At 40.5% G+C, this 26,638-nt stretch overlaps 1 protein-coding gene across 4 annotated transcripts in view; it reads right to left on the bottom strand.

Annotated features, from left to right (window-relative positions):
• Positions 1 to 26,638, bottom strand: part of TDRD7 (tudor domain containing 7) — a 104,131-nt gene that overhangs the window by 31,169 nt on the left and 46,324 nt on the right. For all 4 annotated transcript variants that reach the window (XM_061425733.1, XM_061425735.1, XM_061425732.1 and 1 more), the window contains 4 exons: positions 26,560 to 26,633; positions 24,030 to 24,247; positions 9,680 to 10,266; positions 3,206 to 3,392 (listed from right to left, as the gene is read on the bottom strand). In XM_061425733.1, the coding sequence (XP_061281717.1) occupies positions 3,206 to 3,392; positions 9,680 to 10,266; positions 24,030 to 24,247; positions 26,560 to 26,633 (1,066 nt within the window). The remainder of the gene's footprint in view (positions 1 to 3,205; positions 3,393 to 9,679; positions 10,267 to 24,029; positions 24,248 to 26,559; positions 26,634 to 26,638) is intronic.

Genomic DNA, 26,638 nt, shown 5'->3' with positions numbered 1-26,638 from the left:
CTTGACTCAGTGCTGCTCCCTGAGGCCTCAATCCCTGGCAGGGTCCCCACACTGCAGCCAGCAATTTCTTCAACCCCAAATTAGCACCTGCATTTCCTTCCCCAAAACCTCAGGATCCACACAGCTTTTGTTTCCTTTAATAGTAATCACCACCCACAACTTGGATTCTGCTCTTCCTAGGCCTAAAATGGAGACAACATGTTCTGAGAATAGAACATAATATGTGAAATCATGATTCCCGGGCAATTCAGAATGTAATCCCAGCAGCAAGAGACAAAAGAATACTGTTCTAAATCTTCAAAGGGTTTCTATAACTCTGAAGCTTTTCTTTTCTTTCTTTATTCTTTGGAATCACGATACCATGTGTTCGCACGTCAGCTGCAGTTCATAAAACGTTTGCCCGTGGATGTCCGGCTAGACTCTCACAGCCCTCTGCCCTCCAGCCCCGGGATTAGCACACGCAGGCTCCCTAGCCTCGCGCTGGGCCCCAGTGCATTCCTGGCTCTCTGGCTCCCTCAAGTGGCCACAGGTCTCACAGTGCCTTCTGAGTAATAACCAGCAGACACCTCTGGGACGTGGGTCTGGACCAGGTAAAACTGGCACCAACCTGAGGAGTGATCGCCAGCTCCTGTTTCTCATGTTCACCAAAATCTGTGGAAATCAAGGAGGGGATGGATACTTGCTGTCAGGGATAGCAAAATTCAAGAGAAACAAGACTTGTCGAGTAGCTAGTGTTTCTCCTGCTGCTGCTGCTAAGTCGCTTCAGTGGTGTCCGACTCTGTGCGACCCCATAGACGGCAGCCCACAAGGCTCCTCTGTCCCTGGGATTCTCCAGGCAAGAGTACTGCAGTGGGTTGCCATTTCCTTCTCCTAGTAAGGGGTAAAATTCATCTCTGTCTGGTTCACGGGGATATGGGAACAAGATAAGGCCAGGATTGCCACAACTATTGCTGTCTTAAAGAGCTTACTATCTACAACACACCAAGCTATTCCTTTTATTCCTAACACCAGCCCACAGCTCTCAGAAGCAATGACACAGCCGGTTGCTTCCTGTTCTGTCTTCCAAGAGGCACTTTCCTGTTCTGGTTCCCATGACATGGTCGTCTTGGTTTTCCTCATTCTTTGGCCATTCTCACAGTCTCCTTTGCTCCTCTCATGCCCTCCATCTAAATGCTGAGGTGTTTCAGAGCCTGGTTCTGGGTACTCTTCTCTGCTCTATGAGTGATTCTTCCTCTAGGTGACCTGACCCAGTCCCGGGGCTTCAAGTGGCACTTACATGCCGATGTCCCCACCCCTGGTCCTGACTTCTCCCTGAGCTCCAGGCTCATCCAGGAAATCAGACAGCTATTCTCAAACCTAATGCTGCTGCTGCTGCTAAGTCGCTTCAGTCGTGTCCGACTCTGTGCAACCCCATAGACGGCAGCCCACCAGGCTCTCCCGTCCCTGGGATTCTCCAGGCAAGAACACTGGAGTGGGTTGCCATTTCCTTCTCCAATGCATGAATAGTCCTACAAAATTCTTTATTTTCCTATATATTGATTCTTTTCAATAAATGGCATGACCATCCACCCATCTGCTCAAGCCTTGAATTCATCAGCCATCCTGAACCTTCTCCTTTCTTCTCTTCCACATCCAATGAATTAGTGTCCTGTCAGTTCCACCTCCAAACACATCCTGAGTCTGTCTTGTTACCTCTGTCTCCACTGTTTCCACCCTAATTCAGGTTGCAACTGCTGGTTACTACAACAGCCAACTAACTGGTCTTACTTTTGATCTTTGCCCTGCACTACAACCTATGCCCCACATAGGCACTGGAACAACCTTTGAAACAAATAAACCAGATAACATCTCCCTGCTATCCCTTCTTTCAGTTATTTTCTATTGCAGCACTCTGGTTATTTCCTTCACTGCTTTCCCCTGCCTTTTCATTTACTGTATACTTGTTCATTATCTGTCTTCTTTTACTGGCATAAAAGCTTCTCGAGGACAAGCCTTGTCAGTCTTGTCTCTTTCCCTAAGACAATGGAAAACAATGAATGACAAGTATAACAGGCAGATACCAGCATGATGATAGTGTCTGATTTTATAGGTAAGGAATCAGAGAAGTCCCAAGGTCACACAGCTAGAAGTGGCAGAGTTGGGACTCAAACTCAGGTCTAACTGACTCCAGAGTTTAAATTCCCAAAGCAGAGGTAAGGAAGGAAGGGAGGCCCAAGCGATTTTTGCCCTATAGATCTCAGACTGGGGGATGTCCTTGTGGAGGGTTCGCAGCGTTTACTATAAACCCTAACACACTAAACATATCATCAGGGTTTGTACGGTTCTTCTCTTCATAAGCAATCCCTGTGCATTCAAGCAGCTAAGTTTTGAACTTCCTAAGGGCAGGGAAACAGTCAGGAAGTGGACTGAGGCTGAGCTAACATCTAGGACAGTTATTCCCCATTATCCAGAGATCACTCAGGTTTCTCACTGAACACACACTAGTGACCGGGCTACATACTGACTGGGGTCCTAATCATCTGGACTGCCCACCCCCTGCAGTGCTACGCGTTCTGAGATGTGCTAACCCTGATTTTCAAAGTTTAGACAAAACTGTGCCTTAATGAGCAAGTTCTCATTCTGGGTCTATAAGGTGAAGGAAGGAAAAGGCAGCAGGGCAGGGGCTGGTCACCATGAATGTGGCCAAGTCTGGAAGTACTGGAGCCTCTGATGGAAGAGACTAGTGAGAGAGCCCTCTGACCTTTCCGAGATGACCATGAGGGCAAGACTTGGGGCATGGTCAAGTCTTATTTGGGGTTCCCCTCAGCTGGCTGTGCAAGACAGGAGAGAATGTCATCTCTTCCAATCTGTATGATTTCCCTCATTTCCAAGTATTGACCTTGATAAGAAGCCCCCAGAGCTCTGATCAGTATTCATTAGGTAACCCTGAGGAATAGGAATACAGGTTTGTTTTTTTTCCTGATTAATTATATCATGGGTTATGGTATTCCAATGGAGGAGAATTTTTTTCTTTGTTTAAACTAAAACTCTAAGATAATGTAACTATCACTGACTTAAAAGCTGACAGGGATAATTATTATTATTTTTGACATATACATATATTATCTTTTTAACTACCAGAGGAAGCTAAATACAGTTAGAGGATACCATATTAGAAGCAATATTTTCATTTGACAAATAATGTGTTTGTCTTCATAATACTTGCCTTTATCTTGCCCTCTTCCATTGAAATGACCTGTGCTCGTAACCAAGCATCCTCTTCAGCATTTACAGCCAGCAGCTGGCCAATCTGCACAGTCTGGACTGGGGTGACCTTAGAATTCTTACTGTAGTACTCCTTCATCTCATCTTCCATTAATTCTTGAGCAGCAGAGTAGTCTTTGCCCACGTACCTGAATTAAAGGAAAAGAACACAGATAAAGCAAACTGGAAGAAGGAAAGCTACAGGAATTCACTAATATTACTCTGTTTTTCTACTGTTATCTTTGGGGCCAGGCTCAGATTTGCTTACATCAACAGGGAGGAGAATGTGGATTTAGTAAACATTTATATCTTGAAAAAGGAGAATGCAATACTGCGGCTCATAAAACAAGACCAAAGTCCAACACATCACAAAGCAGAGCAAATGTTCAACAACAACACAGTGACCTCGTGGATGTAACAGTGAACAGTCAAGGAGTTTTAGAGGAGGTCTAGGCTGAGAGAAGACTCAAGGTAAGGGAAGAGAGAAAGTAGAAAGGAAGACACCAGAGGAGGCCAGATGAGTAGGAATCAACCTGAGATTCTGACTCGGGCTGCTGGAGATCTGTGTGGATTACTTAGAAGAGAATCTAGTTAATAGTTCTGCCTTAACTAAGGTGCATATGGACCTCAAGCTCTGAAAAACCAATGAAACTTAACTTCTCCAAGAGAAAAACAAACCCTAGAAAATAAACAAAATCATGTGACAACCCCTCCCTCCAACTTACTAACAAATCACAACAAAATGCTGAGTTCTGATACCCTTAAAGAGATGACATGTTTTAGATAAATGTCTCTTTAAATTGTACGCTTGCTAAAGAAAAATTTTTTTCAGGATACTCTTCTACCTCCTTCTATAATTTTCCGCTGTTGACAACTGCAATCACCTTGTTCCAGTTCACTATTTTCCTTTCTGCCATAAATAGGCTGTTGTTTCCTTGGCTTTAAGTCCTCAGAGACAATTCCAACAAAGGCCTCCTTCCAGAATGGAAAACCTGGCAAATCAAGTGTGGCTCCTATAACAGGAGCTATCTCAGCCATGGGATGAAGCCTTTTGAGTCTTAAGCTATGCTGTACCAGCACTAGAGTCACCTGGCCAGGGAGACGGGGGATATGCCACAAGAACAGGGCTTTCTGAACTGTTCCAGCTTCTACTTGGGGCCCAAACAGTCCTACTAGAGCTTTAACAAACTATTCCTTTAGGAGTGTCTTCCTATATTCTTGGTAACTACTAGCAGGGCAGAAAACACCAGAGTCAACCTATTTGTTACTAGCAGAAAAGAAGCTTTTAAAAGCCCCACACAGAATGGGAATAATGCCTCTTTTGAAGGCAAAGGCTGTTTTAAACCCATATATGACATGCGTATTATTCACTCCACACTCTATCATTTGTTTATTGAGCTCTACAAATATTAAGGTACTGGCTGCACTCTTGGCTCTGGGGTCTCCTAGGACATCTTCATCTCTGCCTGAGTGCCCAATTCCTGGGACTTGGAGTCTCATGGGGACTCCTGGTAGCAATGGAGTCCTGGATACTCCACTGGCAGAGGCCTAGGCTCCAGCGGTAGTTTGGTAGTTTGCCTAGCATGGGATCCTGCCAGGAAGGAGGAAGGTGGTGAGAAGCAGCATGAGCTCCACAGGCAGCTTTTGCTCTCTGCAGCCACCAGCAGAGAATGATGCTAGGTACATGCCTTGGGCGGGGTAGGGAGGTAATGTTACAGCTGGTTTAATAGTGGGTGGTGGCAAGAATGAGGTCATTACCCAAGATTACGTAGGCCAACTTAGGTGGGCCACAAATATAGGTTATACAAAGTTAATTTCTGAGCTTGGTGACAACAGATTCCCATACTTGACCTAAGGGTCCCGCCACAGCACCTCTGTGTAACTTTGAGAGTTATAAGCCTACCAGTTTCCAGAGTCTATTGCCTGCCTGGGCAAAGCTATGGGTACAGAAGAAGGCTCAGCCTGCTGGATCTGCTAAGTCTTCAGGGTAGCTGGGGGATACCAATAACCGAGGGTAGATATCACCTACCATGCTTGCTGGTTGCCTGCCACCCTGCTGAACACACAGAATGCTGACACTGGGATTCTAATTCATACTGAAAAAGCAGATTCAGGTAACCAGAGGACCCTGGATCTAATCATCCTGGAATAGACTGGAACCCTCCTACTGAAGTCTTGGAACTGATCCAGATTCCTGCCAACTCTTGGGAAGAATGTAAGAAATCACATGATTGATCCAGTCCAGAGCTGGGTGACTGGTCTCTGAAAGTAGCCCCAATGACTATTGGTAACACAAACCCAAGGATCCTTCCAAGGAAGCAGATTTAGACTTTTTCCTTTATAATGTTACATGGTAAATGTTAGCAATATGCTCCTCAACATCCTTCCTTTACCTCAATTTATCACTGACCCACAGTGGGAAGCCAAACCCTCAGCAAGCTCTTTCTATCCTCAGGCCATACTTCACCTTTCAAATAAAAGCTCCATACATTTACCACCCCTATATAAAACAGACCTCAACAAAGCTTCAGCATGTTTGAGTTTTAACATTCAAAGATACTTGATTCTCACTTCTTTATCAGACTTTGTTTGTTCAGATAGAAGAGCTTTAATAGTTTTGCTGCAATATTTTATTAAAGAACTTGCCACAATTCTTTGTGGCCTTTCTTTGGGTCTTCCCAGCTCAGCTATGACCCTGAGGAGGAGTGAGAGCCCACACCATAAGGGACATTTTGGTTGAAGGAGCCTGGACCCTGTTCTGCTTCAGCCTTTGCCCAGTCTGTCTATCCACAGCCACTACCTTGGGCTGTTCCTTCTGGAGATCCAGCTCTACTGGTTCCTATTGTTTATCCCAAGTCAGAAAGGGAAAATTACTGTCTTTCATTTCCTATATAGTATACATTTTCTCCGAAAGTCCACATCAAGTGCCTGGAGCTGGACTGTTTTTTTTATAATTTCAGTAATCATTTGCCACTTAGGCAATAATTCCTTCTCCAAGGCAATGATATCAAAAGGCTCAAGGAACATAGAGAATGATCTCTGTTCATTTCCAAGGTAAATCATTCAATATCACAGTATTCCAAGTCTATGCCCCAATCAGTAATGCTGAAGAAGTTGAACAGTTCTATGAAGACCTACAAGACCTGCTAGAACTAACACCAAAAAAAGATGTCCTTTTCATGATAGAGGACTAGAATGCAAAAGTAGGAGGTCAAGAGTCACCTGGAGTAACAAGCAAACTTGGCCTTGGAGAACAAAATGAAGCAGGGCAAAGGCTAACAGCATTTTTCTAAGAGAACGCACTGGTCATAGCACACAACCTCTTCCAACAACACAAGAGACAATTCTACACATGGACATCACCACATGGTCAATACCAAAATCAGACTGATTATATTCTTTGCAGCTGGATTGAGAAGCTCTGTACAGTCATAAAAAACAAGACCAGAATCTGACTGTGGCTCAGATCATAAACTCCTTATTGCAAAATTCAGACTTAAATTGAACAAAGTAGGGAAAACCACTAGACCATTCAGGTACGACTTAAATCAAATCTCTTATGATTATACAGTGGAAGTGACAAATAGATTCAAGGGATTAGATCTAACAGATATAATGCCTAAAGAGCCAGGGACTGAGATTCATAACATTATAGAGGAGGCGGTGATCAAAACCATCCCCAAGAAGAAGAAATGCAAAAAGGCAAAATGGTTGCCTGAGGAGGCCTTGCAAATAGCAGAGAAAAGAAGAGAAGAAAAAGGCAAAGTAGAAGAGATATATACATCTGAATGCAGAGTTCCAAAGAACAGCAAGGAAAGATAAGAAAGCCTCCCTAGGTGATCAAGGCAAAGAAATAGAGGAAAACAATAGAATGGTAAAGCTTAGAAATCTTTCAAGAAAATTAGAGATACCAAGGGAACATTTCAAGCAAAGATGGGCACAATAAAGGACAGAAATGGTATGGATTTAAAATAAGCAGAAGATATTAAAAAGAGGTGGCAAGAATACCCAGAAGGACTATACAAAAAAGATCTTCATGACCTAGATAACCACGATGGTGTGATCACTCACCTAGAGCCAGACATCCTTGAGTGCAAAGTCAACTGGGCCTTAGGAAGCATCACTACGAACAAAGTTAGTGGAGGTGATGGAATTCCAGCTAAGCTATTTCAAATCCTAAAAGAGGACACTGTGAAAGTGTTCCACTCGATATGCCAGCAAATTTGGAAAACTCAACAGTGGCCATAGGACTGGAAAAGGTCAGTTTTCATTCCAATCCCAAAGAAAGGCAATGCCAAAAAACATCCAAACTACTGCACAATTGCACTCGTCTCAAACACAAGCAAAGTAATGCTCAAAATTCTCCAAGCTAGGTTTCAACAGTACACGAACCGTGAACTTCCAGATGCTCAAGCTGGATTTAGAAAAGGTAGAGGAACCAGAGATCAAATTGCCAACATCCACTGGATCACGGAAAAAAGCAGATTTCCAGAAGAACATCCATTTCTGCTTCATTGACTACACTAAAGCCTTTGACTGTGTAGATCACAACAAACTGTGGAAAATTGTTAAAGAGATTGGAATACCAGACCACCTCACCTGCCTCCTGAGAAAATTGTATGCAGGTCAAGAAGCAACAGTTAGAATCAGACATGGAACAATGGACTGTTCCAAATTGGGAATGGAGTACATCAAAGCTGTATGCTGTAACCTTGCTTATTTAACTTATATGCAGAGTACATCATGCGAAATGCTGGGCTGGATAAAAAAGTGAAAGTCGCTCAGTCATGTCCGACTCTTTGCAACCCCATGGACTACACAGTCTGTGGAATTCTCCAGGCCAGAATACTGGAGTGGGTAGCCTTTCCCTTCTCCAACAGATCTTCCCAACCCAGGGATCAAACCAGGATCTCTCCTGCATTGCAGGCAGATTCTTTACCAACTGAGCTATGAACATAAGTTGAAATCAAGATTGCAGGGAGAAATATCGATAACCTCAGATATGCAGGTGACACTATCCTTATGGCACAAAGCGAAGAGGAACTGAAGAACCTCTTGATGAAAGTGAAAGAAGAGAGTGAAAAAGCTGGCTTAAAACTCAACATTCAAAAAGGAAGATCATGGCATCCAGACCCATCCCTTCATGGCAAATAGATGGAGAAACAATGGAAACAGTGACAGACTTTATCTTCTTGGACTCCAAAATCACTGCAGATGGTGACTGAAGCCATGAAATCAAAAGACGCTTGGCTCCTTGGAAGAAAAGTTATAACCAACCTAGACAGCATATTAAAAAGCAGAGACATTACTTTGCCAACAAAGGTCCATCTAGTCAAAGCTATGATTTTTCCAGTAGTCATGTATAGACTTGAGAGTTGGATTATAAAGAAAGCTGAGCACTGAAGAATTGATGCTTTTGAACTGTGGTGTTGGAGAAGACTCTTGAGAGTCCCTTGGATAGCAAGGGAATCCAACCAGTCCATCCTAAAGGAGATCAGTCCTGAATACTCATTGGAAGGACTGATGCTGAAGCTGAAACTCCAATACTTTGGCCACCTGATGTGAAGAACTGACTCACTGGAAAAGACCCTGATGCTGGGAAAGATTGAAGGTGGGAGGAGAAGGATGAGACGGTTGGTTCATATTTTTCACCAACTCAATGGATATGAGTTTGAGCAAGCTCTGGAGTTGGTGATGGACAGGGAACCCTGGCGTGCTGCATTCCATGGGGTTGCAAGGAGTCAGATACAACTGAGCAACTGAACTGAACTGAGTCTACATTTTCTCCAAAGTCCACATCAAGTACTTGGAACTGGACTGTTTATAATTTCAATAATCATTAGCCACTTAAGCAATAATTCCTTCTCCCAGGCAATACAAAAGGCTCAAGAAACCAGAGGGCTAATCTGATATTACACTAGGAAGGTGGTGATTGGCTATTCTGACTTTTCATAAATGCTACATAATTCCAGATTAAACAGTATTTCCTACATAGTGGGTGGTTGCTTTTACTATGGATAGGTATTGCTTTTGACATATTAATATATAGTTACTGTTAAGCTTTTGACATAGATTTTTTTTTTCAGGTTCAGACCATATCATCATTCCAATTTTTAAAACTATTAGAAATCTTTTCTTCCAAAATAGTTATTTTGAACATTTAACAAATATTAAGAATCATTATAACTATTTATAACTAAAATATATTATTTTTTCTCAACCAGCACCCATGTGAAGAAAAGCCAAGTAGCAAGAGTAGTGACAGTGAAAGTGTTAGCTGCTCAGCCGTGTCTGCCTCTTTGCAACCCCATGAACTGTAGCCTGCCAGGCTCCTCTGTCCATGGAATTCTCCAAAGCAAGAATACTGGAGTGAGTTGCTATTTCCTTCTCCTGGAGATCTTTACCAGGATTCTAAAGAATTAGAAAATAAACTTGCCTGATAACCACTTCATTTGTGTTGCTCAGTTCAACCACCAAGACTGATGGTGATGTCTCAGTTGGAATGATTAACGGAGGAATTGTCACAGTCTCCATAAAGGTGTCCGTACTTTCAGCAATGTTTTCTTCTATCTGCAAATATTCTTGTTCAACCGTAGACTTGATATCATAATTGCCATGTGCTTGCTCTGCATCCTTTAGGATTTTGTCAGCGGGCGATGGAAGTTTAGCATAGAGAATGGCCTTCTGGGGATTTCCAGAAATGTAGTCTACGGTGCATACGTCAGAAAGCAAGTCAAGATTTTTTAAGGCATCCTCGGGTAATTTCACTTTGTACATGTCCTCAAATGTTTTCGGGAGTGCACTGGCCCAAAGACCACTTGAGTATTTCACCAACAGCTCTGCAACTTTCTCTTTAAAGTCTCCTGGCATAACTGCTGGACACCCTTTGAGTGGTGGTATTTGTTTTGGAGCAGGTAGTGGGGATGGAGGCACTTTTTCAGTGTTTAGTTCACTTCTCAAAAGCTGCTTTCTCTTAGCTGGATAAAGAAGTAAATCCTGACCACCACTGCACGGTTTTTCCACCTGAAATTTTAAAATAAAGCAAATTACAGATATTTTAATGGCTATAAACAATGTGAAAACACATGAATGCATTTTAACTTTGAGAAAAACACTTTTCAAATTAATGAAGAGAACACAAAAGTGTACATTTTACTCTTCTCAATCACTGCCTTTACTTGTGAACATGATTGTCCACCGCATTTCAGAAAGAGGCAAGGAAATTAAATAATATGGATCTCCCTGTGAAGCACCTGACTTCCAACAACCCTAGGAAACCACAGGTGCTTCTGCCTTGTACACCACATCTCACCTCATTCCCTCTGACAAATCCAAAGCAACAGCTTAGAAAATTGACAGAATATGAGGAGGAATGAAACCATGGAAAGATATCAGGACTGTCAGGAATAAACCACTGGGAAGAAAGCTGGAAATATTCAGGCAAAAATGAAGTGCTAGCTCTCTCCTTCCTGCAATATCCTGAGAAAACCCTCAGCTTTTCATTTTGTAGAAAAAGGTCACTCTAGAGATAAGGAATACTTTTTCCAACCACCACACTAGAAAGAACTAAAAGTATTGCCCCTCTAATGAACAAGACTTAAAAATGCCCAGCATTTGTATCTAATATTCTTTTTGCAACATTCCAGAGAGGCATGGCATGATGGCATCTCCTAATGTAAGAGAAGGAGAAGAAAAACATGCATGGTACCATTTCCCCAAGTTCTAAGCCTGTCTACTTCTAGACCAGGGGTCACACACTATAGGCTACAGCCCAATGCATCAAGCCACCTGTTCTTGCCTAGTCTGTGACCTAAGAATGCCTTTTCTACTTTTTTAAAGGTGTTTCTTTTATTTATTTATTTTGGCCTCACTGTATGGCATGTGGGATCTTAGTTCCCCAACCAGGGATCGAACCCACACCCCCTGCAGTGGAAGCACAGAGTCGTAACCACTGGACTGCTAGGGAAGTCCCTCCATTTTTAAATTGCTGGAAAAAATGAAAAGAATTACTTTGTGACATGAAAGTGAAATTCAGTGTACATCAACAAAGTTTTATTGGCACCCAGCCAGGCTCTATGTAGTGCACATGGCTGCTCTTGCACTCCAATGGCAGAGTCAAATAGTTGTGCCAGACTGTGGGTGACAGTCACATAGCTCATGGCCTGCAAAACCTAAAATACTTACGACTTGGTCCTTAACAGAAAGTTTCTCAACTTCTGATTACACAGAAATTAGTATGCACAGCCCTTTGAAAATTTTCTATTTTGTCAGATCCTATTTACCTATTCCTTAGCTGAAATTTAAGCCCTTAGGAGGCTACCCAGACCACTAAGGTGATAATGGAAGCTTATGAGAAATACCCTCTTCTCCCAAAAGAACAGACTATTAAAGTATGCTGGGTAGGTAGCTTGTCAGTAAATAACATTGACTTCATTTACTAATTTTCTATATAATACTTAGGAAGAGAGACCATAAATACAGTTTGCCCCTGAATAACACAGGTTTGAACTTCACAGGTCCACTTACATGCAGATTTCTTTCACTAAATATGCATTAGAGTACTACACAATCCGTAGCAATCGTGTAGATCTAGCACAGCCAAAGATAAATAAATAAAATAAATTTAAATGCATTCGATGGTGTGTGAATGGCATCTCCACTGTGAAAATTCAGGGGCAAACGCTGCCTAATACATGTGGCAAGTGTGGATATGGAGGGATGTAAGGCTATACAAGGGTTTTCAACTGTACATAAGGTTGGTGCCCCTAACCCCCATGTTGTTCAAGGGTCAATTGTATGTATGCATAAAGAAGGTATCTTCTTATTACCAGAGAAGAGTTTTAGTAAGTCAAAAGACATAAGTCAATTTAATATTAAATTAGATTCCTTTTAATCTTGCTATATTCTAGATAACACCTAAGAGGAGATCTTAAGAATGCTAATATACATGTAAAATGTTAGGTTTTCCTCCTCCTTCTTCTGCCCATGTGTGCTTAAGATGTGGGAAAGGTACATGCCTGACAAACTTGAAACATCAACGAAAGCAGAAGTAATATAATCTGTGTTCAGCATCTGTAGGCATTCCCTGTCATCACTGGTGGACTCCTGCTGACACCATGAGACACTCTAGATGGTACTCTAGACACTCTAGATGTGTCCCTAATGTTAAGGCCAGAAACACAAATATCTGGGACACTCCTCATCTTGCTCTCAATGGTTAGCCCACCTCTCTAGAGACTCATGTTTTAACATATGGTACCTTAAAATGCCAATCTTCATTGTGCTTTAAGACACTTAAGATACATGAACACAGATCGGGTATCCAGAGAAAGTTTGAAAAACATACTTTTTGAGAAAAGGCAAAAAATAAACCAGAATTCTATTTTTATATGAGTTATTCACTTATCATGCAGAATCCCAGTTTGTATAATTTTAGAGTTAGACATGGCAATCCTCCATTATCCAAGTCACTTGAGCCTTCTGGGTCCATCTTAAAACCCTTCTCCAGTCTTCACCTAGCAGCATCTTCTCAACTCTCTGCAACAACTTCACTAAAGTGGATCAGTTCAGTTCAGCCACTTAGTCGTGTCTGACTCTTTGGGACCCCATGGAATGCAGCATGCCAGGCCTCCCTGTCCATCACCAACTCCCAGAGTTTACTCAAACTCGTGTCCATTGAGTCAGTGATGCCATCCAACCACCTCATCCTCTGTCATCCCCTTCTCCTTGTGCCTTCAATCTTTCCCAGCATCAGGGTTTTTTCAAATGAGTCAGTTCTTCGCATCAGGTGGCCAAAGTATTGGAGTTTCAGCTTCAACATGAGTCCTTACAGTGAGTATTCAGGACTGATCTCCTTTAGGATGGACTGGTTGGATCTCCTTGCAGTGACAGACTTTATTTTCTTGGACTCCAAAATCACTGCAGATGGTAACTGAAGCCATGAAATCAAAAGACACTTGCTCCTTGGAAGAAAAGTTATGACCAACCTAGACAGCTTATTAAAAATAGAAGCATTACTTTGCCAACAAAGGTCCGTCTAGTCAAGGCTATGGTTTTTCCTGTGGTCATGTATGGATGTGACAGTTGGACTGTGAAGAAGGCTGAGTACTGAAGAATTGATGCTTTTGAACTGTGGTGTTGGAGAAGACTCTTGAGAGTCCTTGGACTGCAAGGAGATCCAACCAGTCCATTCTGAAGGAGATCAGCCCTGGGATTTCTTTGGAAGGAATGATGCTAAAGCTGAAACTCCAGTACTTTGGCCACCTCATGCGAAGAGCTGACTCATTGGAAAAGACTCTGATGCTGGGAGGGATTGGGGGCAGGAGGAGAAGGGGACAACAGAGGATGAGATGGCTGGATGGCATCACTGACTCGATGGACGTGAGTCTGGATGAACTCTGGGAGTTGGTGATGGACAGGGAGGCCTGGAGTGCTGCGATTCATGGGGTCGCACAGTCAGACACGACTGAGCGACTGAACTGAACTGATGGGACTGGATGCCATGATCTTCATTTTCTGAATGTTGAGTTTTAAGCCAGCTTTTTCACTCTTCTCTTTCACTTCCATTAAGAGGCTCTACAGTTCCTCTTTGCTTTCTGCCATAAGGGTGGTGTCATCTGCATATCTGAGGTTATTGATATTTCTCCCAGCAATCTTGATTCCAGCTTGTGCTTCATCCAGTCCAGCATTTCTCATGATGTATTCTGCATATAAGTTAAATAAGCAGGGTGACATATACAGCCTTGACGTATTCCTTTCCTGATTTGGAACCAGTCTGTTGTTCCATGTCCAGTTCTAACTGTTGCTTCTTGATCTGCATACAGATTTCCCAGGAGGCAGGTCAGGTGGTCTGGTATTCTCTTGAAGAATTTTCCACAGTTTGTTGTGATCCACACAGTCAAAGGCTTTGATGTAGTCAATAAAGCAGAAGTAGATATTTTTCTGGAACTCTCTCGCCAGATGGAGAGGCTAATTTCAGTGGAATATAGCCCATCTTACATTTCTAAAATAACTCTCACTAGCCCCATGACCAACTGTTGATATAGCTTCTTCTGATCCAAATGAGGATAATAGGTCTTTAGCTTTATGATCCTTTTGTTTCCAATGAGTTAACTGGGAATATGAGTTACTTCAATGTTTGTTTACTAGCCTTCCTCACTCTTGGTCCCAAAGCTTCCATTCCCATCTGTGCTCCAGATGTAATCAGAACCAATTACCTAACAATGTACTTTGTCAAAGCTCTAAGCATGACCTCTAAACATGACCAATACACTGAGTTCTTCCAACTAGGGCTTACTGTCTTAACAGAAGTTATGAATATTTGGTCCACTTGATGTGAATTTGTTCAGGGCAAGAGGAGAAGTCACATTTTTCTGGTCTTTATTCAAGACTAATGTTTAAAAATCACCTTTAAGTAGGAAGCTTCCAGGGCTCCATCTGGAGCATTTATATTAAGCTTTGCCAGTCAGCCCATCAAAGAGATTTTTGACCAATAAGCCTGAGTTTATCCAAAATACAAATAGCCAAAGAATCATCTAATCTAGAAGGTATACTTGTTTCCTCAGCAGTTTTATTTTCATTGTTTAAGGTAGATACTCTATCCCACCACTGCCAATCCCCAAAATGACTAGTTCCTTGAATTGCAGGCACTTTTCAGTTCTTACTGACTTCTTTTTGATCTCTAGAAGGTTGGTTATATGCCTAAATCCACTTTGTTGGCTAGTGACTTGGCCTCCCTAAATTCAAATTAGCATTTACTAAGGTTAAACATAGGCCTGACTTTAGGAACTGAACCTGACACTTAACTGGAGTTGATTCAGAGGTCCTTCAACACGTTAGACAAATATTCATGGATAATTTAGTGACATGGAAAATATTCCCTGTCCACATACTTCATTAGCCAATCTTTGGGGAATGGCTGAAAGATCACTCAAAGGAAAAAAATCATGAAACTCATATTTTTTAAAATATATGTAATTTAAGACAAATATAATTTTTCCAACTTAAAGTCTTAAATTTTTTATAGAAGTGAAAATTTGTTTTTCTCAGGAATTCCAATGTGATCACCATCTGTCCTCCAAAGCATGTGTCTTTTTTTAATTTGCTAGTCAACTGCCTTAGAAAATACACCTATTACCTGTCCCCAGCCTATAAGAATCTCTCCAAAGGCAAGAAATTGTGGGAATGTGGTTACAGTATGGTGTCCACTCTTCACTGTGCTTGGGTACATCTTACCAGATTTACATGTTCTATTGTAAACAAATAGAATAGCTGTCTTCTGGCCTTCACAAATGACCAAGGTAAGTCAACTGCTACTTGAAACATGGCTGTTATTATTTCCTTAGTGTGATAACCAGCTGCTAAACATTCCCACTGGATCTCTCAAGAGGGTGCTTTTACAACTTCTAGTTCCTTTAGTCTACTTGATTCAGGTACATACCTGAGGAGGGGCTCAAAATGCCTCCTGTTCTAAAGACTCAGGACCATAATCTTGCCATTCTCCTCTACATTTTCTTTGTTTTGGGCCCTATATTCTTTCTTTGGTTTTGGATATCCACTCCAAATATCATGAGTCCCATTACTGGGAACTGACATGATCTCCTCTGGTGATCATTAGAATATTCTAGAATCTAACATGTCTTAAACATTCTGTTTCCACAAGTCCATTGTATTTATTTGATTTCTGTCTCATTTGGAATCACAACTTGAATGAGATACTTCTCTCACATCCCTGAGTTTCTGTAAGTTTGGAGTTGACAGATTAGGTTTGGTAGGTATGAGACCCAAGGATTTAAAACTTCAACTTCTTCAGAAGCTCTGCACATTCAAAACACAAAAGCTTTCATCCTATATGCCTAGAAATTATCTCTTAATACTAAGAAGTCTTCACTTCTTCCTAATTTACCTGTGCTGTAAAGTTCTTGAAGCCAAACTCCTTTGAGTCTATGAAGATTCACCTGCTAACTCTGCAGCATGGGTTGCTACGGTAAATTTACTGTTTCAAATGGAATTAGAATTTTCTTTGGGATTCTGTAACAGAGTTGATACTGTTCACTTAAATCAAAGTTTTCAAAGCAGTTGTATGGGTCTTATTCAACCACAGCTTTGTTTCCATTGGGTAGTGGTTTCTTTGTGTTGAAGATTTTAAATTATGTTCTAAATTTCACTTTATATGGGTACCACTCAATACAAACCTGAGACAGTATGATAAATCACTATCCAATAAATAGGAAAAAGGAGCTATTTCAAATCCTAAAAGATGATGCTGTTAAAGTGCTGCACTCAATATGCCAGCAAATTTGGAAAACTCAACAGTGGCCACTGGACTGGAAAAGGTCAGTTTTCATTCCAATCCCAAAGAAAGGCAATGCCAAAGAATGTTCTAACTACCACACAACTGCACTCATCTCACAGGCTAGCAAAGTAATGCTCAAAATTCTCCCAATACAATATTGTAAAGTAAGTAACCTCCAATTAAAATAAATAAATTTATATATTAAAAAAAATTCTCCAAGCCAGGCTTCAACAGTGTGTGAACTGAGAACTTCCAGATGTTCAAGCTGGGTTTAGAAAAGGCAGGGGAACCAGAGATCAAATTGCCAACATCCTTTGGATCACAGAAAAAGCAAGAAGTTCCAGAAAAACATCTACTTCTGCTTTACTGACTACGCCAAAGCCTTTGACTGTGTGGATCATCACAAACTGTGGAAAATTCTTAAAGAGACAGGAACACCAGACCAACTTACCTGCCTCCTGAGAAATCTGTATGCACGTCAAGAAGCAACAGTTAGAACTGGACATGGAACAACAGACTGGTTCCAAATAGGGAAAGGAGTACATCAAGGCTGGATATTGTCACCTTGCTTATTATATGCAGAGAACATCATGTGAAATGCCAGGCTGGATGAAGCATAAGCTGGAATCAAGATTTCTGGGAGAAATACTAATAACCTCAGATATGCAGATGACACCACTCTTACGGCAGAAAACGAAGAGGAACTAAACAGCCTCTTGATGAAAGTGAAAGAGGAGAGTGAAAAAGTTGGCTTAAAACTCAACATTCAGAAAACTAAGATCATGGCATCAAGTCCCACCACTTCATGGCAAATAGATGGAGAAAAAATGGAAACAGTGACATACTTTTTTGGGGTGGGAGGCGAGGCTCCAAAATCACTGCAGATGGTGACTGAAGCCATGAAATCAAAAGGCACTTACTTGCTCCTTGGAAGAAAAGCTGTGACCAACCCAGACAGCATACTAAAAAGCAGAGACGTTACTTTGCCAACAAAGGTCCATCTAGTCAAAGCTATGGTTTTTCCAGTAGTCATGTATGGATATGAGAGTTGGACTATAAACAAAGCTGAGTGCTGAAGAATTGATGCTTTTGAACTGTGGTGTTGGAGAAGACTCTTGAGAGTCCCTTGAACTGCAAGGAGATCAAACCAGTCAATTCTAAAGGAAATCAGTCCTGAATACTCATTGGAAGGACTGATGCTGAAGCTGAAACTCCAATACTTTGGCCATCTGATGCGAAGAACTGACTCACTGGAAGAGACCCTGATTCTGGGAAAGATTGAAGGCAGGAGGAGAAGGGGATGACAGAGGATGAGATGGTTGGATGGCATCACCGACTCAATGGTTATGAGTTTGAGCAAGCTCCGGGAGTTGGTGATGGACAGGGAAGCCCGGCGTGCTGCATTCCATGGGGTCGCAAAGAGTCAGACATGACTGAGCGACTGAACTCAACTGATGATAAATCACATTCACCTGGAGACCTGCCTTCCAGCATCCCAAGTATTAGCAATGGCTTGTAATTCAAAAGCAAACCAATTAAAAAATTCAATTTCAGCAGGGAGTAAAGACCCCTGGGTACCTAGCAATAACTAAAACATCAAAGAGTCATTGACAAGAAGCCTGCACCTATGATTAGCCAGTTCACAGAAAGACAGACTGGTTGATGACCTCCTACAGAGCTCAGGCTTTTTGTGTTAAAGCTGAGAAGTTCTGGAAAGGTTGGTCAATTGAGAAAGAGATGAGGAAATGGTCCCCAGTGAAGAAAAAACTGACAGGTTAAGATCTGAAGCCTCTAAGGGCAGTGGGTGGGGCTTATACTTCACACTGTATAATACACGGAGATGAGTTAATACCCAACTTACCATTCCAGACCACCTACCCCTGTAGAGGCTCTACAGGGGTAGAGCCTACCCCTACCATTCTGCCACCCTCCCCTGTAGAGGCTCCCACTCTGCCCAGGATAGTTTAGAAAATGTTAATTTTTAGTCACTTCTGTTTAAGAAAGTACAGGTGTTTGTGGTATATTCCACAGAGTTAATCAAAGGGAAAGGTAAAAGGTAAAAGACTGCCCTATCTGTTCACAGACCATCTACCCAGAAAAACTCTTTTTCCACCACCTAGGGTGAGTAGTTTTATAGACATTATATATTTCAAGGTCAATACTCTTTCACTCTCACCCCTTTCCTACTAAGGACTTCACACTGATGTTGACTACAATCATTTGTATTTGGATCAATTTCAAGCTGTTTTCCTTTAGCATGGCCCGAGGCTCAGCACTTGTTCACAGGTCTCCCCAGGAAAATATTATCCTGGTTAAATGTGTGCAGATCTTTGGGGGATGATCTTGGGTGGCAGCTCTGGCTTTCACTGTGTATTCTAAGCCAAGCAGGTACTAGATATGCTTCTCATTAACTCTAGGGGGAGCAGGATCTGGAGCAGGAAGCAGGATCCTAAAGGATCCCCCTTCCTTTAGGAAGGGAGAAATTCACTTCATCTAAGAATGTCATTTTCTTTACCCACTGCTCCTAATTTTTCAATTTAAGCTTTGTTCTGTCCTTTTTCTCGTTACCTCTGTTTTCATTGACAGAAGCTCCTTTGTAGTATTTTCTGGTAATGCCTCTGCTTTACCAGTGGGTTTTAACCTGCTTTCATTTAAGCTGGGCACAGAGTTGGATACGACTGAAGCAACTTAGCAGCAGCAGCCCCTGGAAAAAGAACATCTGTCTTTTCCTATATACCTGCTATGTTTCTATACTGTACTGGCAGCTGCTCTTTTATAATAAAGTTTGTGTAATTTAATTCTAACAACTCTAAGAGATGGAATAACAGTCATATTTTAGAGCAGACTGAGGCCCTGATCTGTACGCTGAAAGTAATACCACTAAGAAATGGTCAAGGCAAAAACCAAACTCCAAAGACCAAACTCTATTGTATTATTGGGCCTATGGGTAGTTTTCTGTTTCAAGTTCTGGAACAGCAACATCACATTACTCCCCAAGTGTCCTATTCTGATTTCACTGCAGTGCAATTTTATCTTTCTCCTACTCAGATGGTCACTGAATTTAAATTTTAAAACTGTTCCAATGTCTCCATTGTGTGTTTCTTTTTACTGATGAAAAGTCAGAAAAGATACTGGATTCCAATTCGCTATTATGGCTGTACTTTCAAGTCCTGGCTTTACTTCTCAGTGCTGCTTCTGCTGGAATGGCCATATAGATTGTATCAATACTGTTAAAGCTGAGGATACATCACTGCTGTTTCATTTATGTTCACTTCCTTAGAATTCAAGGTATTTTTTACACAGACATATCCAGGCTTTTAAAAAAGAGGCAATTCATTTTGCATGGGCTGACGGGTGCTTTATTTTATGTAATTAATTATCATAATTAAAGTTGAGACAAATTCCTGAACGTACAGAAGTATGTAAGTGGCACAACTGCTGTTGCCACCTTTGATATTACAGAAATTGCAATCCAGAACTTCAGAAATTTTTAAGTCTGAGGTATTAGAAGGACTAAATGACTTAAAGCTCAGTGATTTCTAACAAACAAAAAATGACATATAAAATACAGACTAACAGTAAAACCTTTTTGTAAAAGCATGAATAATTAGCATCATTAGGTATTTTTCTCATTCATATCATGTTATTATTCACTAATGTTATGTTCTGTGATCAAGGCTTGATGTGCTTCTAGCTGAACTCAGAATGCTTCCCACTATCTTGAAGCTACCCCCAGTGCTCCTCTGATAGGCCTTTGAAGAACCAGCAGAGTCTTCTCAGCTAAATGCATCTGTTCCTGTCTGGCTCTAAAGCAGTCCCCACCCACCCCCTAGCTCTCCACATAGCTTCAGGCAAGGCACTGAAGACAGATACTCCATGTCATGCAGGAATGGAGAGGTTTCTCTTGCCACCCATGTTTCAGAAAATGTAGGATTTCAACAAAATCTCGGGTATTCAACAATCATTGTCAAAAGATTTGAAATTTTTGTGTAACAGCTACCTCCTCTGGGAAGCTTTTCTTGACTTGGCTGACAATGCCGCACCCTCCTGTTTACATGTTTCCTTAGCACCCTACATTTCTCCTTCATAACAGTTGCAGGCTTACCCTTATTTGCTCATTGCTTATTTTCCCTGTTGGGCAGGGAAAAGTTCCTTAAGTTCCAGAAGGGCAAAGCTCAGGTCTGTCTGGTTTATTGTTAGTATTGGACCCAATATTTATTTATTTCTTTTATAACTTTATTTTTCAGTACTTTTATATGGAATATTTTATGTGACTGGGAGAGAAAGCACTTTTAAAAAAAAGAAAGAAATACAGTGCACTCAGATTTCTTCTTCAGTTACACAACAAGCCATATGAAGATACATATCACTAAGTCTTTCTCACCCTAAAATTTCTGCACTGTAGTGTGTTCTAACCTGTCTGACCTATTTGCAGTAGAATCAGCCCTGGGCATTCTATCAGTGTTCCTGCTTTCCAGCAAGGTGAAAAGCAAGAAGTCAGAAGAAAGGGAAAATAATCATGGTGTAGCTATTTAAAACTGTCTAAAACTGACCATGGTATAACATTTTCAAACTATTTACCAGCAGTCTGTTAAAAAAAAATCAGGCTACTAAAAAGACCATTTTGAAAAGTACTGATAGGTCTCATTAAAACTGGCAGTTTTGTCATTCTTGACACAATTCACTAACCAATTTCTCACACCTGACAACTGATAGTGATTACATCTAAACAGTCCTATTAAAATTGAGAGAAGCAGCATGGAGATAAGAAAGATAAAATTTTATTTCTGCTTCATGTTCCACCCTCATTGCTTAGACAGAAATAATCATGCAACAAAGATGCATTTGAGCAACCAAAAAATTAAAAATTATTTTAGCACCTGAAATTTAGTAGGAAACCACCTATTTTAGGTAAAGTTTTAACATCAAAGAGACAGGTATTCTGTCACCTGCAATCCTGGCAAAAGAAATTTTGAGGGTCTGTAGACTTTTGGGAAGATCCTCTGGAGAAGGGGATGGCAACCCACTCCAGTGTTTTTGTCTGGGAAATCCCATGGACAGAGGAACCTGGTGGGCTACAGTCCATGGGGGTTGCAAGGAGTAGTACACTATTGAGCAACTAACACTTTCTTCACTTTTTTGATTAGTCTGTTTTAAACTGCATGATACTAACTAGTATTTGTGTAGCTAAATTTATGGCTTTGGGAGAGAAATTCTCATCCTTACTACTTTATATGTCTGCTGCTGCTAAGTCGCTTCAGTCGTCTCCGACTCTGTGCGACCCCATAGATGGCAGCCCACCAGGCTCCCCGTCCCTGGGATTCTCCAGGCAAGAACATGGAGTGGGTTGCCATTTCCTTCTCCAATGCATGAAAGTGAAAAGTGAAAGTGAAGTCGCTCAGTCGTGCCCGACTCTTAGCGACCCCATGGACTGTAGTCCACCAGGTTCCTCTGTCCATGGGATTTCCCAGACAAAAACACTGGAGTGGGTTGCCATCCCCTTCTCCAGAGGATCTTCCCAACCCAGGGATCAAACCCCGGGTCTCCTGCACTGCAGGCAGACTCTTTGCTGTCTGAGCTACTAGGGAACCATCAACCAGAAATATACTACATTAAGAAGAATCTGTAAAGTTAGTTTAAAGTTCTTTTACTCCAAAGATAACTTCTTTTCGGAAACTTAATAGTGAGTTATACGTGTATCTTCACAATAAGAGGACTTAAAGTTCACTGAAAACATAAGTTCATGAATATCTATGGATTTAAAAAATAAAAGAACCATATGCATTTCAAGAAGAAGCTCCAGGCCCTGAACCTTCAGATGGAGCAGCCTGGTAAATCCTCAAAAGTCTCCTTTAGATTATGGAAACCTGAGAGGTTCCTCAATGCTGCTCAGCCTTCATCCAGTAAGAATATTCTTCCCAGAAAAGAATAAAAATGGAATAAATCGAATAGCGACCTTAGAAATTCCTACTACAAGAACAAACCCCATATTCAACATAAATCAAGGATAACATTCTTATGATCATTCTTGACTTTATAGGGAGGGAAATAGCCATATTTCCAGAGTTTGGTATTTCTTGTTTTCTCACTTTACACTGTGTATTCATCAGCATATTACATTGCCCTAAGGTGGTCTCAGTACCTAAGGCACTGCCTGGTACCTGCAGGTGTACAGTGAATGATGTAAGAACAAACAAGATGGATAGATGGATAGATGGATGGATGGATGGATGGACACATAACCCTTGTCTGGAAAGCCCACGGGACCGGAGCAGGTGTTAGTGCCCTAGAGGAAGCAGTGGTTATAAAAATACATGCTGTCTTTAGGCCAGGTGCTTATAAGAGGGAGTGGCCCATACTGCACCCAGCGTTGGGAACCAAAATATGTATTAAGTTAAAGAAATGAAAGCCCTGTGTCAAATAATAATTGTCATGCATATTTAATTCTATAAGCTTGGAAGCACCAAGTAAAGCTAATGCTACTATTTAGAAGTTATTTTGTTGAATATAGTCTATGTAAATAGCATTAAGAAACATCGAGGGACTTCTTTGGTGGTCCAGTGTTTGGGAATTTGCCTGTCAATACCGGGGACGTGGGTTTGATCCCTGCCCTGGGAAGATTCCACTGCTATGGGGAAAGCACATGTACCACAACTACTGAGCCCAGGCACCTAAAGCCCGTGCTCCCAACAAGAGAAGCCATAGCAATGAGAAGCCTGTGCACTGCAACTAGAGGGCAGACCCCAATTGCCACAACCAGAGAAAAGCCTGCGAGCAGCAACGAAGACCCAGTGCAGCCAAAAATAAATAATTATATTAAAAAAGAGAAATATCTAAAGATTAGTTATTTACCTTTAGAAAGCTAGTTTTCTCTCTCTCTGGCTGAACTAAGATTTCTGATAAACTACTCTGATCCATCATTTTATTATAATAGACTCTCAAGTAGGAACAGGCATGAAAATTGATGTTAGCTCACTTTTCAATTTTTTTCTTCAAAGGAGTTTTTAAAAATTTAAAATCTGAATTCTATATTAATTTTTTAAAGGTATTCTATAAATAATTAGCCAAAATAACTAAAATCTGTTCAGCTGAATGTCTTTAAAAATGCTCAGGAACAAGCATATAAAATTTGAGGCCAACAAAAAATGTTCTATTAGCAGTTAAGTTCAAATTATTAAAATGACAAAGCCATCAGTATCTACTGGTAACAGTTCAATACTAAATGGTGTGTATATACATTTATGTGTGTATATATATATGATCATATATTAAATACACAGCAATTACAACACACACACAGCTCTCAACCTAGATGTATTTCTCCTATAAATAAGAACTCATATGTGTTAATCTTAGTGATAAAAGATTAATGAAGCAATATTATGTAAAGTGCTTCGTGCTCCCCAAATAAAAGATGATACGACTAATAACTCAAAATCTGAAAGTGGGGCAGGGAGGAGGCATCAAGAGGGAAGAATAAGAAGAAACGTACCGTGCAAATATGAGGCCAGTGTTCAAATTGTTGTAAAATTCCTTGATTTAGTTCTTCTTTATATAATTCTTTGTAAAAATGTGGAAGCTTAGATATCCAAATGCCATTGCTATGCTTGTTTAGTATTTCCTTTATGCGGTTTTGAACCTCATCCATTTTATAAGTGTAAGAGGCAGGAGGCGTGACATTTGGTTTTTCAACAGCCTGATTTAAATTATCTTTAAATTAAAAAAATGATAGAATTAACCAGAATGCTTAACATTTCAGATTATCCCTATTATCTAGTATTTGTGTCTTTAGGCTTTGTTGTACTTCAGGCTTGTGGGGGTTAAGGGACTTCAAAGGGAACAGGATTAGGAGAGCAGGACCATAACAACTTCATTCTGAGTTTTAATCCTGAAATAATCAGGAAGGTCAATGGCCACTCAGAGAGGGAACCTAGCCCCTTTATTTAGCAAGGATATGTCACAGTTTAATTTAAACATCAGGATGATGTTTGCTCCATAATGAATAATGAAATTATTTAACCAATTATTTTCCAATTGCAACCAAGAAAGGTTAAACTTTAGACAATAATAGTATATCAGTTCAGTTCAGTTCAGTCGCTCAGTTGTGTAATGCTAAATTTAAAGCTGTATTTTACAAAGTGTAAGGATAATGCCTTAATAGTAAGATCAAAGAAACACTTTATAAAAAATAAACAACTCTCCAGGTTTTAAGACATGATGAATATGCCCTTTATGAATAAGAAAAAATAATTCAGCACTAAGCAAAAGTTCAAAAATTGATGCGTGTGTAATAAACATCCTAGCCTCAGTTTATGAACATAAATAAAACATCTGGTGCCCACAGATAACTATTAATGATTTGCTTTTATTTCCCCAAAACAAGTCATTTATTTTACATAAGTGAATATTACAGAGCTTTGGCTAGCTCTCTTACATTTATTTTTTATTTAAAACTTAGAATACCTGAGTTAATATCTTAATTTAAGTGTCCACAATAGCTGACATTTCTGGAAGAACTACGAAATTCATTCCACACCTTTTTAAAATTTTACTGGGATACAGACCAGAGTATATAAAAAATTACCATCTATAAACAAAATATGTTCATATCTTAATCATACAGTATTTCTGCTGGGATTCAACAATTTTTACTTTTTTACTTTATCTTATTTTAAAAACTGGCTTGTAGAGACACTTAGGCTGGTTTGGGGATACTGGCCTCTGAGGATGCTAGGAAACGGAAGGGAGAGAGATCCCTTGAGGATGGCTGGATGCTGACTCTGCCTTACCCACCTGGCATGAGAACTGCCCTTTGCTGAGACTTAGCTTGGCTCAGCCAATAGAAGGTCCAGGATTTCCACATGTTTCCTATCAAAGGCATAGTTAATTTATAAAGTTCTTTCCAAATAATGTATATAAAAGAACCAGGAAGAAGGAAAAGATGAGTTTCTTGGAACTGGCCAGTCCCTCCCTTAAAGAGAGAGTCAGCAGTTGGCATGTAGTTGGAATCTGCAAATGCACCTGCTCCATGGGGCTACTGGAGTTATTTAAGTTTCTGTGCCTTTTGTTCAACAAATCAAGGAAGTAATCTAGGCTGCCAGCAATTAGAAGAGGTTATGTGTATGAGGTTATTCAACGAGCCCCTGGGTGAATCGTAATCCTCCTGAAACAAGTCCTCTTGGTTCTGCAGAAAAAGCTTATTCTAATTTAAAAGGATTTACAACCTCTAAAGGGTATGTGGCTTTACCAAGTGGTCATTTTTCAGAAAATGCATATGTAAATATAATTGATAAAAAAATCAAACTGTTCCATCAATTTTCATGAGAAATACTGGAGATACATTCCTATGGAAAAAATGATTTCAACTCAGTAAGAATCACATGTAAAGCAGCAAATCATTTAAAACTACATGAATTTCATGCAGTATAAGTACTAATTCTGAAAACCATGTATTCCTCTGGTGGGTCTAAGAGCAAGGGATTTACACTTTAGTTGGAGAAGACAAGTGTGTGCACTTCTGATCTTCAGATTCTTCAACTTTATTCTGTCTTTTATTGTCCTTTTGGATTGTATATATTCATATTTAGATGCTTACGGTCACTGCACACAGTTTATGAGCCCAGTTTTCACTTAGTGTTAAGTATGTCAAAGTATTTTATGAGTAACTGAAACTATTTTTTCAGTTAAGTCCCCTATTTATATGCTTTAACTCTTACTCTCTAATGAGTGAGAGTGACAAGGGACACAAAGATCTCTGTAGGTAACAAGCGGAAGTGACAGAACAGGTCTGGTACGAGGAAAGCCTCAAGTAAGAACAATAATGATACCCTTGGAGGTATTACTTTGTCTTTAGATCACTATAATTCATAACTTAAAGAAATCAGAAAAGAGAGGAGGAGAGATATATTACAAGTGGGAGAAGGTGAGAACCAATGTCAAAAGCCACCACTAGACACTCTTCTTAGGGTTCTGAGGCTCCAGAAGCCATAATGTATCATAAAAATAATGTTTAGAAAACATACCACTCATTTCCTTAGTACAGGTTCTTGACAGATGCATCTGAAAACGTGGCGGAAGGGATGCCTTTGGGCTAAACCTAAG

Source organism: Bos javanicus, chromosome 8 (genome assembly GCF_032452875.1).
Source record: "Bos javanicus breed banteng chromosome 8, ARS-OSU_banteng_1.0, whole genome shotgun sequence".
Classification (NCBI taxonomy): domain Eukaryota; kingdom Metazoa; phylum Chordata; class Mammalia; order Artiodactyla; family Bovidae; genus Bos; species Bos javanicus.
Note: the sequence above shows the minus strand (reverse complement) of the source record. Positions and strands in the feature narration are given on the sequence as shown.